Below are 13,304 nucleotides of genomic sequence, written 5' to 3' on the forward strand. Positions count from 1 at the left end.
TAGAGTTCCCAGTCAAATATTTTGGCAGTGTTGGGCAAGCAGCTGGTGATTAAACTTCAGAAGAAAGGCTAGGTCTGGGTATATAAATTTAGGGATCTATTTAGAGAAGGTCTTTGAAGCCATTGGGCCTGATGAGATCAAAATAAGAAAGAGAAAGGGGCCTGGGAAAGGACTCATACTTGAGGAACAAGAACTGGATGACAAATCAGCAAAGGATATGTAAAGGAGCAGCCAGATTAGATAACTAGGAGAAAGGAAATCATCATAGCTCATGTTTATTTTTGTATTTGCAAAGCAGTTTATAAATATTATCTCATTTTATCATCCCAATACCCCTGTGAGTTAGGTAGTGTTATTATCTGTGCAAACTGAGAGCAAAGGAGGTTTCAGGGAGGGAAACCTGTTGAGGGTCATACAGCTAAGTAAATGTTCAAAGCTGCAGAGATGAAATAGGATATAGTCTGAGAAAAGGCCATTGAACTTAGTCATTAAGAGCTCATTAGTACGGAGAGAGTAGTTTCAGTAGAATTATGAGGTCAGAAGCCTTATAAATCAATCAGCAAACATTTATTAAGTACCTAATGTGTTCTGGGCACTAAGGATATAAAGGCAGAAACTAAACTTTCCTGATACTTAGCTTATATTCTATACATATAGACAACATATATATAGACATTCTTCCTATCTGTGTCTACATATATCACACATACCTCATACATACATACATGCATTCATACATAAATATCCAAAAGTAATATATACATTGTAAATATATAGCAACTTTGATGAGTAGACACTAACAGGCTCAGGGAAGACTTCAGTGGGGTATGGCACTTGAGGTTTAAGTTTTGGAGGAAAGCAGAAATTCTGAGAGGCTGAGATAAGGAAGGACATTCTGGGAATGGGGATCCAGTGCAAATACACCAAGTTTGACTGACCTATAGAATGTGCAAAGGGGAATGATGGATAATAAAGTTTGAAGTGTAGTTTGGAGACAGGTTGTGAAGGGCTTGAAATGTCAAACGGGAATTTGCATTTGATCTTAGAGCTTTTAGGGAGCTTTTAGATTTTATTGAGCAGGGGAATAAACTTCAGAACTTGTTCTAAAACAGTTACTATTTTATAGCAGCTGTGTGGAGGATGGATTGGAGAGAGGAAAGGCTCAAGGCAGAGAGACCATTTAGAAGGCTGTTTCATAGTCCAGGAAAGAGGTGATGAGGACCTAAACTGAGATGGTAGTTGTTTGATAGAAAGAGGGGGATAGATATGAAAGACATTGTGATGGTGGAATTGATAAGACTTGGCAACTAAGGGTAGAAGTGAATGGGCAGGGGCGGCTAGGTGGCGCAGTGGATAAAGCACCGGCCCTGGATTCAGGAGTACCTGAGTTCAAATCCGGCCTCAGACACTTGACACTTACTAGCTGTGTGACCCTGGGCAAGTCACTTAACCCCCATTGCCCTGCAAAAAAAAAAAGTGAATGGGCACTGTGGTTGTATAGGCAATGCGTGGTTACTCTATGAGCTCAGCAGTAAAAAGGAAGAGACATATAGGATAGTAATTTGAGAGGATAGCATGTTGAAAGGTTTTAAGGATGGAGATCTGAGCACATCTATAGGTAGGAAGGAAAGAGCCATCAAAAAGAAAATAAAGTTGGGTGGGGAAGTGAATGATTCATAAGGCAAGCTCAGGAGACAGATTGGTCTCAATTAGAGAAGAGTGATTTCCTTAGAGTTTAAAAAAAAAAGATAACAGGTTCGGGGGCGGGGGGGGGTAGGCAGCTAGGTGGCACAGTGGATAAAGCACCAACCCTGGATTCAGGAGGACCTGAGTTCAAATTTGGCCTCAGACACTTGCCACTTACTAGTTGTGTGACCCTGGACAAGTCACTTAACCCCCATTGCCCCTGCCAAAAAAAGATGACAGGTGAAGGTTGATACCATTAAGTAAGAAAGACATAGGAAATTCAAAAGAGATGGCTTCAATTTTCTCAGACAAGAAGGCAAAGTTATATGCTGAAAAACATGGGGATAATGATAGTGTAAAGCAGTGGGATCAGATTCAAATGGGTGTAGGGGCTACTAAACCTTAGATAAGGATCCCTGTGGACAACATATTGATTTAGAAAACCACATATTAACAGTATCTATGTTCTATTGTACTTTTATCTTTATATTCAGCAGTTGGCATAGTGCCCGGCACATTTTAGGCACTTATTAAATAGATGTCATTGAATGAAACATTTTTTAATATTTCCCTATTACATTTGGAGGGAACAGGGCAGTGAGGGTTAAGTGACTTGCCCAGGGTCACATAGCTAGTAAGTGGCAAGTGTCTGAGGCTGGATTTGAACTCAGGTCTTCCTAAATCTAGGGCCGGTGCTTTATCCACTGCACCACCTAGCTGCCCCCTCCCGATTACATTTTAATGTGGTTCAGGTCACACTCTGAAGTAACCTGCTGATCATATTTTTGACTCCTCTGGTATAGAGGGTTTAAGAAGAGAAATTATTGGAATAGCCACTATGAGGCCCTTAAGATGGTATTTGAGCTATGTATTGAAGTAAGTTATTTGATTTTTTTTTGAAGGAATAAAGAGCTATTAGAATCTATCAAGTAAGAAAGTGATCTGGCCATTATCTGTCTTTTAAGAGAAATTGCTTAGCAACTGAATGAATCGTGGGGATTAGAAGAAAAATTAGGTGGCCATTTCTATAATCGATGGGAGAAGTGGTAAGCGTCTAAACTAAGTTATAATAGCTGTTATGTAGAAAGAAGGGGTCAGATGAGAGACACGTTGTGGAAGTAGAAATGGCCAGATTTGGCACGTGATTGGATGAGTGTGATGAGAAAGACCAAGGAGGCAAAAATAATGTCAAGTTCATGAACCTGGGAGACTAAAAAAATGATGCCACTAAGTTCTGTTTTGGATATATGAAATGTTCAATATCCAGTTAGTGATGGAGGACCCAAAAGATCAGGATACTGATATGGATAAGAGTAGTAAACAGCTCTATCTGTGAGATCTATCATCTGCAGAAAGATAATTAATCCTATAGGAGCAAATAAGGTCACTAAGTGAAAGGGAAGAGAGCCTGGCACTGGCAGGGTATATCCAGAGTCAGGGAGTGTGGTATGAATGGTGAGACAGCAAATGAGACTATGAAGGAATCAGTCAGACTAGTAGGAGAACCAAGGGAGAGTAGAGTCATGAAAATCCAGTGAAGAGAGGGTGGTTAACAATCTCAAGTACAATATCAAAGAAAATGAATATAAATGAAATCTTATACCAAAACTTTGCTGCAGCTTAAAGCAGTCCTTAAGGGAAAAGTTATGTCACTAACAGTCAAAAGCATGCAGTTAAACAGACTACAAAAGCTACACATGGAACTAGAAGCCCTAGACTAAACACCAAAACAGATATTTTGAAAATCAAAGTGATTAAATGCAAAAGGCAACATTGAATTGGTAAATAAAACAAGAAACTTTTTTTCAAAAACTTATAAGTTAAACAGCTAACTTGAAAAAAGAAAACTAAATTACCAGTAACAAAAACAACTTCTAATGAAGGTGAAATAATGCAAGTTATGAGAAATTATTCTGCCTAAATATAAACCAACAAAATGGAAAATTTAGATTAAATGGTTAAATACTTGTAAAAATATAAATACTTAGATTATCAGAAGAAATAGCTTCAGCCATAAATGAACTCCCATAGAAAAAATCCCCAGAACCAGATGGTTTACAAATACATTCTCTCAAAGATGCAAAAAACAATAAATTCCAATATTACATAAACTTTTTGAAAAATTGGAAAGAAGAGAATTCTATCAAACTCTGTGATGCAAGTATAATCTGAATACCCTAAGCCAGGGAGAAATAAAGGTGGGGAGAGGGGAACCATAGATTAAATCCCTCTGCCCCTTCTGTTCCTACAAAATTTGCCTGGTGACCTCATAATAATTACTACCTAACTACTCTCTCCAAGGTTACTAATGAGCTCTTAATGGCTAAATTCAATGGCCTGTTCTCAGACTTTATCCTTTTTCAATCTCTGCAGGTTTGCAACAGGTTTTTCTATACCAAACTCTTTGTGTGTTCAATTCTCCTTCCCTCCATGGTTTTATAAAACTGTGGTGGTTTACATAGACCTTGAATTATCAAATAAACTTCTTTCTCAGTGAAAAAATAAATAAAACTATGTCTAATATTCATACAGAATTAATAAAAATGTTATCAAAGAAAATCTCCAAAGTAAATTTACATTTTAATGCGTACCAGTCAAATTATTTAGGTGATGCTTTACAAAATTTAATAAAATAATAAGAAAATTCATTTGGAAAAACAAAAGATCTAGACTATCAAGAGAAATGATAAAAAGAGGTAGAGACAAAGGCATAGCACTTCCAACCTCAGAATATATTATAAGGCAGTAGTTATCAAAACCATTTGGTATTGGTTAAAAAGTAGAAGTGTAGGGGCAGCTAGGAGCCACAGTGGTTAGAGCACCGGCCCTGGATTCAGGAGAACCTGAGTTCAAATCCTGCCTCAGACACTTAACACTTACTAGTTGTGTGACCCTGGGCAAGTCACTTAACCCAATTGCTTCACACACACACACACACAAAGTAGAAGGGAGACAAAGGGAGAGTCGGAAAATGGAAATGTTGCTGCTGCTGTTGTTTGATTTGGGGGAAACTTAGAAAGCAGTCTGGCAGAAATGACAGTAACAATAGTCATAGCTAACATTTATATAGTACCTACTATGTACAAGGCACTGTGCTCAGCACTTTAAAAAAAATATTATCTTCACAACAACCTTGGGATATAGATTTTATTATGATCCCCATTTTACAGTTGAGGATACTAAGGCAGACCAAGGTTAAGTAACTGTCCACTGTCACATTAAGTTTCTGAGACCAGATTGGATACAGGTCATCCAGACTTAAGACCCAGTCTCTGTCTTCTATACCACCTAGCTAGCCTTAGTCCAGAACCTTACATCATATTCACAATATTTTTAGTTTTTCGTGGGGTTTTTGGTGGGGGCAATGGGGGGTTAAGTGACTTGCCCAGGGTCACACAGCTAGTAAGTTTTAATTGTCTAAGGTTGGATTTGACTCAGGTCCTCCCGAATCTAGGGCCAGTGCTTTATCCACTTTGCCACCTAGCTGCCCCACAATATTTTTGAAATGGATTTGTTGTTCATTTTTCAGTCATGTGTGACTCTTCATGACTCAATGGAGCATGTTACTCCAGGCCCTTCTATCCTTCACTATCTCCTCAGTCTGGTCAAGCCTGTGTTCGTTGTTTCCATGATTATCTCATCTTCTGCTGGACTCTCCTTTTGTCTTCTGTCTTTTCCAGTCAGTCCTGTCTTCTTATTATGGCCAGAGTATTTCACTTTCAGCTTCAGTATTTGTCCTTCCAAAGAGTGTTCTGAATTAATTTCTTTAAGTATTGATTGATTTGATCTTCTTGCTGCCAAGCTGCTTCTCCAGCACTATAATTCTAAAGCAATCAATTCCTTGGTGCTCAATTTTCTTCATAGTCCAACTCTCACAACCATACATTACTATTGGAAAAAGCATAGCTTTAGCCCCACCCCCATCCCCCCAAAAGAAAAAAGAAAAAGAAAAAGCATAGCTTTGACTATCTAGGCCTTTTTCTGCAAAGTGATGGTCTCTGCTTTTTAGTATGCTGGCTGTCCAGATTTGCCATAAGCTTTCCTTCCAAGGATCAAGTATGTTTTAATTTCATGGCTACAGTTGCCTTCTCCAATTATCTTTGAGCCCAAGAATATAAATCTGATGCTGCTTCCATTTCTTCTCCCCTATTTGCCAGGAAGTGATTAGACCTGTTGCCATGATCTTAGGATTTTTTTTTAATGTTAAAGCTTTAAGCCAGTTTTCCTCTTTCACCTTCATCAAGAGGCTACTTCTAAATTCTTAATTCATTTTCTGCATCAAAGTGCTTATAATCTGCATATTTGAAATTTTGCCTAAATAGAGAAATTTGATACAAAGGTGGATTTTTTCTCATTTATCTGCGTTCCCTCTTATCCTAGATGCTAAAGAGTACATGTTCTGATTCTCTTTTAATTTTTTAATAGTATGGCTTTTAATATTGATGTCACATAATCCCTCCTAGATCACTGTCTGTGTGTGGTGGAGGAGCCTTGCTTAGCTCAGTGAAGTGATGATCTATCTACCAGATCTAATTCCTTAAATTTATTCATCACTTCCACTTCATTATTCATAAGAAGTGTTGGTTTAGTTCATACCTGTACAGGCTGATGGTTTTCACTACTGTCTTCTGTTTTAAGTCTTGAATTTTTTCAATTAGAAGCTCATGATCTGAGCCACAGTCAGCTCAGTTCTTGTGTAGACTGTGAAGAGCTTCTCCACTTTTCACTACAAAGTATATAATCAATCTAATGTCAGTATTACCATCTGGTGATGTACATGTGTAGAGTAACCTTTTTGGGTTGTTGAAAAAAGTGTTGTGACCAGCAGATTATCTTGACAAAACTCTATTAGTCTCTGCCCCTGCTTCATTTTTGTACTCCAAGACTAACTTGACTATTATTCCACTTATCTTTTGGTTTCCTACTTCAGCATTCCCATGCCCTATGACTGAATTTGACATGTGTTTTAAATGTTGTTTTCTAGAAGTTATAGGTCTTCATGGACCTGTGCAAATAAAATAACAAAAATGCTTTCCTTTGACCCAGAGATTCCATTACTAGACTAATATACCAGGAAAGCCATTGATAAGGAAAAATGATATGACTTTATATATAAATATGTATTACATAATACCATATAATATTTATTATACATTGATATAGTAGTTGTTATATTTAAATGTTATATAATTGGTATTTTCTGGTATATTTATTTATATTAAAATGAAATATTTGTTAATTAATATGATATTGTGTTATATTATTTGTGCATATTATGTGGTATTATACATATAAATATAGCAGCACTTTTGTGATAGCAAAGAATGGAAACAAAATAGATGCCTATCAGTTGAGGAATGGCTAAACAATTGCAGAACATGAATGTCATGGAATATTATTGCACTATAAAAAAGGATGAACATGATGTATAGAAAGAAACACATGGAAAGATCTACATGAACTGAAACAGGTGAAGCTAGCAGCAGATGCAAGACGCAGTGCACACAGTAACCCCAACATTGTAAATGTGAAGAACAAAGCGCACACCAAAAACAAAAGTAAATTTAAGGAAAAATATGTAGATTGGTCAGACTCAAAATGGAGAGATGAGGAGACACCCAAAGCCGACCTCTTTGTTGAAGATGAGTTATTATACATTGCACATGTTCAGATTTTTCATCATATGGATCAGTTGCGCTTATTTTTTTTTTCCTTTTTCCTTTTTCCCTTTTAAAAATATTGTTGAGTTGGCTCTTGGGGGATGAATACTGTGGAAAACTAAAATGATATTAAAAAAACAAAAAATCAGTAAAAAGTAATTTTTTAGGGGCAGCTAGATGGTGCAGGGATAGAGCACCAGCCCTGGATTCAGGAATACCTTGAGTTCGAATCCGGTCCTCAGACATTTAACACTAGCTGTGTGACCCTGGGCAAGTCACTTAACAGCTCAATTGCTCACCCCAAAAAAAAAAAGGTAATTTTTTAAATAATATCACAGAGACGACAGTAATGTATTTAAAAGATTATACACCATGATTAGATTAGATTAGATTTGTTTAACTATAACTATAACATATTAATAACCAAAATTACATGATTGTTATCAAAAGATACAGAAAAAAATTTCAACAAAAGTATAATACTATTTTTATTTGGGAAAAAAAACCCACAACACTACTAAAAATAGAAGAACCAGCTGAGTGAAGCTTCTTTCTTCACCAACTTGATGAAATAAAAGGAGCCACCTCTGCTGCCACCAATACCACCTGACCACTACACAGGTCAGCCACCAGAACAAATAAAGAGCGTGCATTACTGGGATTAAAGGAAATTAGTGTGTGTGGTCCTCAGGGGATGAGAAGACCTGGAGTAAAAAAGCTGCTTCTCCCCACTCCACAGAGGAAAGCCTCAGAATTACCCAGGTTCATCAGCAGATCAAATGCTTAGGTCCATTGGTCTGGAGGACATAGTCCTATAGCAAGGTGGTAAGGCCTGAGCAAGGAATTTAGTAAGGTCTGAATTAAGTAAAAGCACATTTAAGTACAGTGACTGAATGATCCCAATCTGCCAGCCATAGCAAGTCATGAAGGGAATATGGAAGACCCTAATGCCATAAGGGAGAGAGGAATGCCAGAATCTATGTTTATAAGCTTAAGACAACAGTTTGAATCAAAAAAGATTATCTCCTTTTTGCCTTCTCCCCCCACCAAAAAAATCTGGCAGTCTTGCTTCCTAAAATTTCATAGACTATCTGGCTTAAATCTCTCCCTCTAACAGCCAGTTTCCCTAATCATTTGGAACTCTGAAAACACCCTGGTATCAAGTCTGACCTAGATTTTTTCCCCTCATATTTGTTCTCCTACCCATTCTGACCCTCCCCCAACCAGGAATTTACAAAGCTACCTGCATTGTCAGCCTTTGTTTTGGGTACTATAGAACACAGCTGATGAATATTCTTTTGATTTTTGTTTTTAATTGGATTGACCTGTGAAAATCGCCTATGTTATATAAAGGTACATAACTGTGTTACATAGATTTTTTTACATTGCCTATTTTCTTACAGTTATACACAAACATTTTACTTGAAAAGAGTTGAGATCATGCTCAGTGTGAGGAGTGGATTGCAGATATACAAACAGTACAGCAGTGACAAACGGGGTAGGCAGGACCATGTCCTCACCATGCAGCAGCTTGAAGGTAAATTGAACCAGCCTTTCTTTTCTGCATAATGGAGATCCTGTAGGCAACATCAGACTATTTTAGCAGCTTTAGCTAAAATGGCCACATCTTAACTGGTGCTATCCGTGACTCCAAAGGAGAAGGAAACTTAAGTGGAAAAATTTCTTTTGAAATTAAGTAGCCTGTACTACCAACTAAACCCTCTACAGAATAAGACAACAGTTTTGCCAATGAATTAGTTTTCAGGTGGGATTTTCTCAAACTAGAGACTGGGACACTGTGGACAGAATTCCTGTGTCACAAACACCCAATTCTCTAACCATGATCATTATTATTATCTCTTAGCACTATCCATTATACTTTCTGAGGACTCTCCTCTTCAGAAAAAAAAAAGTTCAGAAAGTCAGGCATTAATCTCCTTCATCAACCAATCCTATCTTTCTCAAATTTTCTTCAGAATTTGATATTTATGATGGTCTTGAAATGCATCTCTTGTTTTCCATAATAATAGTCTTTCCACACTCATCTTCCTTTTTCTAGAAATAATGCCATCACTTTCAACCAGTCACTCATCACACCATGCCTGTGTAATAATCACATCATAACGGGCTATCCTTGTTTCTAATCTCTCCCTAATATTTTTATAACCCTTTATAGATTTCAAAGCACATACCTTATTTCATTGGATACATACAACCACTCTATAAATTACATAACACAAATATCATTATCCTTCTTTTAACTCAATATGATAACAGTTATGAAATATAAAAAAATTTTAACTTATTAAAAAACATTGTTTTGCCCAGGTCACTCTCCAGCCCATTGAAGAAAAAAAATAATATTCTCTGTTTTAAGCACACATCTTCCAGAAATAATTTATTCATTTCATCATTATCCTATACCTAAGCCATTTCTACCAGAGGGAAGTGTCCATACTAGCATGATTTCCCCCCATCTCCTCAGACATATTACCTCAAATCTTATAGAATCTTGAATAAGTAATATTCCAAAACAATAGTTACTGCTTAGTTCCTTTGATGACCACCCCTTCAGTATTGTCTTGGGAATAAACAAAGAGCCCCTCCTCCTTACCTGTGGTGATAGGGAAAAGGGAGACTTCACTTAGATGGGTCTATAGCCCAATCAGTTTTGGGGGGAGGAAAGACAATGAATCCATAAACTAGACAGTTTTGGTAACTACCCCATAATGCATTCCTTAAGAAAAACCTTCCCAACCTGGAGTTGGGAAGACCTGAGTTCAAATCCAGCCTTAGATACTTACTAGCTATATAACTCTGGGCAAGTCACTTAGCCCTGTTTGCCTCGCTTTCTCATCTGTAAAATGAGCTGGAGAAGGAAATGGTAAAACCACTCTAGGATCCTTGCCAAGAAGACCCCAAATGGAGTCAAAAATGAGTCAGACTAACTGAAATGATACAACAACAACAAACAAGACATAAGCCTTCTACCTAACCCACCTTTCTTTCTTTTTTGGGGGGGGGGGGTGAGGCAATGGGGGTTAAGTGACTTGCCCAGGGTCCACAAGCTAGTAAGTGTCAAGGGTTCTGAGCCCAGATTTGAACTCAGGCTTAACCTACTTTCAAAGAAGGAAATCCAGAAAGGTGTTGTTTTTAAGACCAGAGAAACATTATTTCTTAATATTTCAGTTTTACTTAAAAAGGATATTTTAAATATGTTTCCACAGCCCAAATCTTCAGTGTTTTACCACCATTGTAGACAAAATATATCCAAACTCCTCAGCCTGATCCCAAACTATCTCTCCATCTACCCACACCCTCTCCCATTCTAAGTGAACTGGATGAATTCCTAGAGAATAAACATTACTTGATACATCTTATCCTGGTGCCTAGCATATTACCATGCATCTAATAGGCACACAATAAATGTTTGGTGGTTTTTGGAAATTAGTTCTAAATATAGTGTTTAAATGATGATGCATGAAGCATTGCATGTGATATTTGAGGATAATATCCCCTTTCCTCAAAAACTGCAGACTGTGACCTTAATCAGCATAAGAAACTGTCTATATGGAATAGAAATCTCTATCCACCAAATAGTACATTTCAGAACCCATTCATTTTATTTAAAACATTTCCTTCTTATTTTAGTTCTTATTGGTCTCAGAAATGTATTTTTTTAGGACACCGGGTGATACAGTGAAAAGAGCACTTGAAGTGGAGGTCAGACCTGAATCCAAAAATAAACTCAGACACTCACTGTGTGACCCTGGGCAAGTCACTTAATTGCCATCTGCCTCAGTGCCTCCTTCCCCCCCAGCCACTGGAAATGTAATAATAGCACCTGTCTCACAGGGTCGTTGTGAGAATTAAAGTAGATAATATTGTAAAGCATTTAGCACAGTTCAGTGCCTGGCACATAGTAGGTGCTTAATAAGTGCTTGTTCCTTCTTTTTATATAAATTTTTCTTTTCTTTCCTTGTGATCTGCAATACTAAAAACTCTTCTTTGCCCCTCTGTTTAGCGCCATACTGCACAGCTTTCGAGAAGAGCTCCTTAAACTCCCCTGTCCAGATGGCTTGGACCAGAGGCTGAGGACTCCTCAGCAATGTGCAGTGCTGCAGCGGGCTCCGAGGACTGCATTGCATGACCAGGTCACCCCGGCAGCAGTAAAGAGCTCCACAGTGACTTCCAGTTATGAGCTGCACTGACATGGGCTTTATAGACACAGAGGCTTTGAAGCACAAGCCAAATATGTCAATATTTGTATGTAAGAAGCTAATAATTATGTCATAGTAATGGAACTGAAACTATACTATGCCCTTAAGGATATACAGTTTAATTCAAGATGATCTTTTATTTACCTGTACAAGAGTGTAAACTTTTTTGTGCTTTTATTTTTCAATTGTGAGAACCACTGATTGGTATGTTCAAAAATTTGTGTATACAAGAAATGGATAAATCACTGCTATATAAGGGAAACTACCCTTAGGAAAGAATGTTTTACTGAATGTTTATTATTTTTTTTTTTACTTGTAGAGTGGAGGGCAGTTGTAACAAAGAATATATATTGGTCATTCTTACAGCTATTTAAAGTCACAACTTTTCACTGAATTTGATAGATTCTATGTTTGGCCATACCTTAATGCACACAAGTTTGATTTCCGAAGACGTATATACTTCAATAAAAGTTAAATGGACATACTCCCTCTTTTATGATTTACTGGTACATTTTTTAAAATAATAAATCTGCCATGAAACTACATTATAGCTGGAACTTGCACTTGTATGGATGAATTTATTACATTCAACGTATTTAATTTTATGCTAACTAATTCTCAAATGCAGAAAAATAAATGGACTTGATTTTATCTCATGCCAACAATTGGGCCTCTGGATGCATCCATTCTTTGAGGTGAAATATGTAAAAAGTAATGATCAATTTTAAACATCCTATCATAACTGACTTTCTTCCAAAAGGGCTAGGCTAAAGGGCAAGGGCTCTTCATAACTGGACTGTCTGGTTTTTTACTAAAGTCACATGTATGTATTGAGACTATAGAGAGCAGAAGAGGATGTGCCCCTCTGGTGCTATTACAGTGTATTCTGTACCTAAGTATAGAATTCATTTTCATGCAAATGCTTAGAGCCAAAATAAATAAAATATTAGGTGGATTAGTATATGTCTTGTTTCTAAAATTACATGCATTGTATAAACTTCTGATTTTATGCAGGACTGCAGAATTGTATTTAGGACCAAAGGGGGTGGGGGGTGGGGGACACATTATAGAAATGCACACTTTTTTCAGGCATGAAGATAAGGGTTCTTGACCCAAGTTGCAGTCTTATTACAATAAAGAAAAAAAGTCTTACAGTTAAACTAAATTGTAGATCATTTAAAAAAAAAATTGTGGGGGCAGCTAGGTGCTCATGTGGATAGAGCACTGGCCCTGGATTCAGGAGGACCTGAGTTCAAATCTGGCTTCAGACACTTGACACTTACTAGCTGTGTGACCCTGGGCAAGTCACTTAATCTCAATTGCCCTGCCGTGCAAAAAAAAAGAAAAAAATGTGTAAAAAGTTACCTATGCTTTGTCAACTTTTGTTCAGAAGCAAAACAAGCAACATTCTGAATCATCATTGCTTTGCCCAGAGCAAGGGAGTTATTGTTGTGCAACTAAATCTAGACTTTCTATTTGAGTAACGGATTTGTGCTCCTATTGGACATGCCTCCTACATTAAAAGTCTCTAGGTTCCATTTCATGGAAGGCCAAAGAAACCATCATATCCAGAAAGAACAATTGAAGTTAGTGGTTCTGCTGGAAGATATTCAGGTTTGAAAGTGAGTAATAAGGTAGGTTGAGTAGTTGACGCATCATCACCACAAAACTAAATCAGCGCAGTGACAATGTTACTATTGTCTGTGGCAGAAAGGGGGCAGAGGATCCAATATTAGGG

The 13,304-nt window shown here is 37.3% G+C and overlaps 1 protein-coding gene across 1 annotated transcript in view; it reads left to right on the forward strand.

Moving 5' to 3' along the window:
• BIRC6 (baculoviral IAP repeat containing 6) overlaps window positions 1-12,050 on the forward strand; it is a 304,070-nt gene extending 292,020 nt beyond the window's left edge. Inside the window, 8 exon segments of the mRNA XM_043981000.1 lie at window positions 7,709-7,718; window positions 8,758-8,787; window positions 8,790-8,821; window positions 8,823-8,843; window positions 8,845-8,883; window positions 11,371-11,388; window positions 11,390-11,426; window positions 11,429-12,050. Of these exon segments, the coding sequence (XP_043836935.1) occupies window positions 7,709-7,718; window positions 8,758-8,787; window positions 8,790-8,821; window positions 8,823-8,843; window positions 8,845-8,883; window positions 11,371-11,388; window positions 11,390-11,426; window positions 11,429-11,547 (306 nt within the window). The 3' untranslated portion in view covers window positions 11,548-12,050.
• The last annotated feature ends 1,254 nt before the right edge of the window (window positions 12,051-13,304 follow it).

The sequence above is a fragment of the Dromiciops gliroides genome, chromosome 2 (assembly GCF_019393635.1).
Source record: "Dromiciops gliroides isolate mDroGli1 chromosome 2, mDroGli1.pri, whole genome shotgun sequence".
Classification (NCBI taxonomy): domain Eukaryota; kingdom Metazoa; phylum Chordata; class Mammalia; order Microbiotheria; family Microbiotheriidae; genus Dromiciops; species Dromiciops gliroides.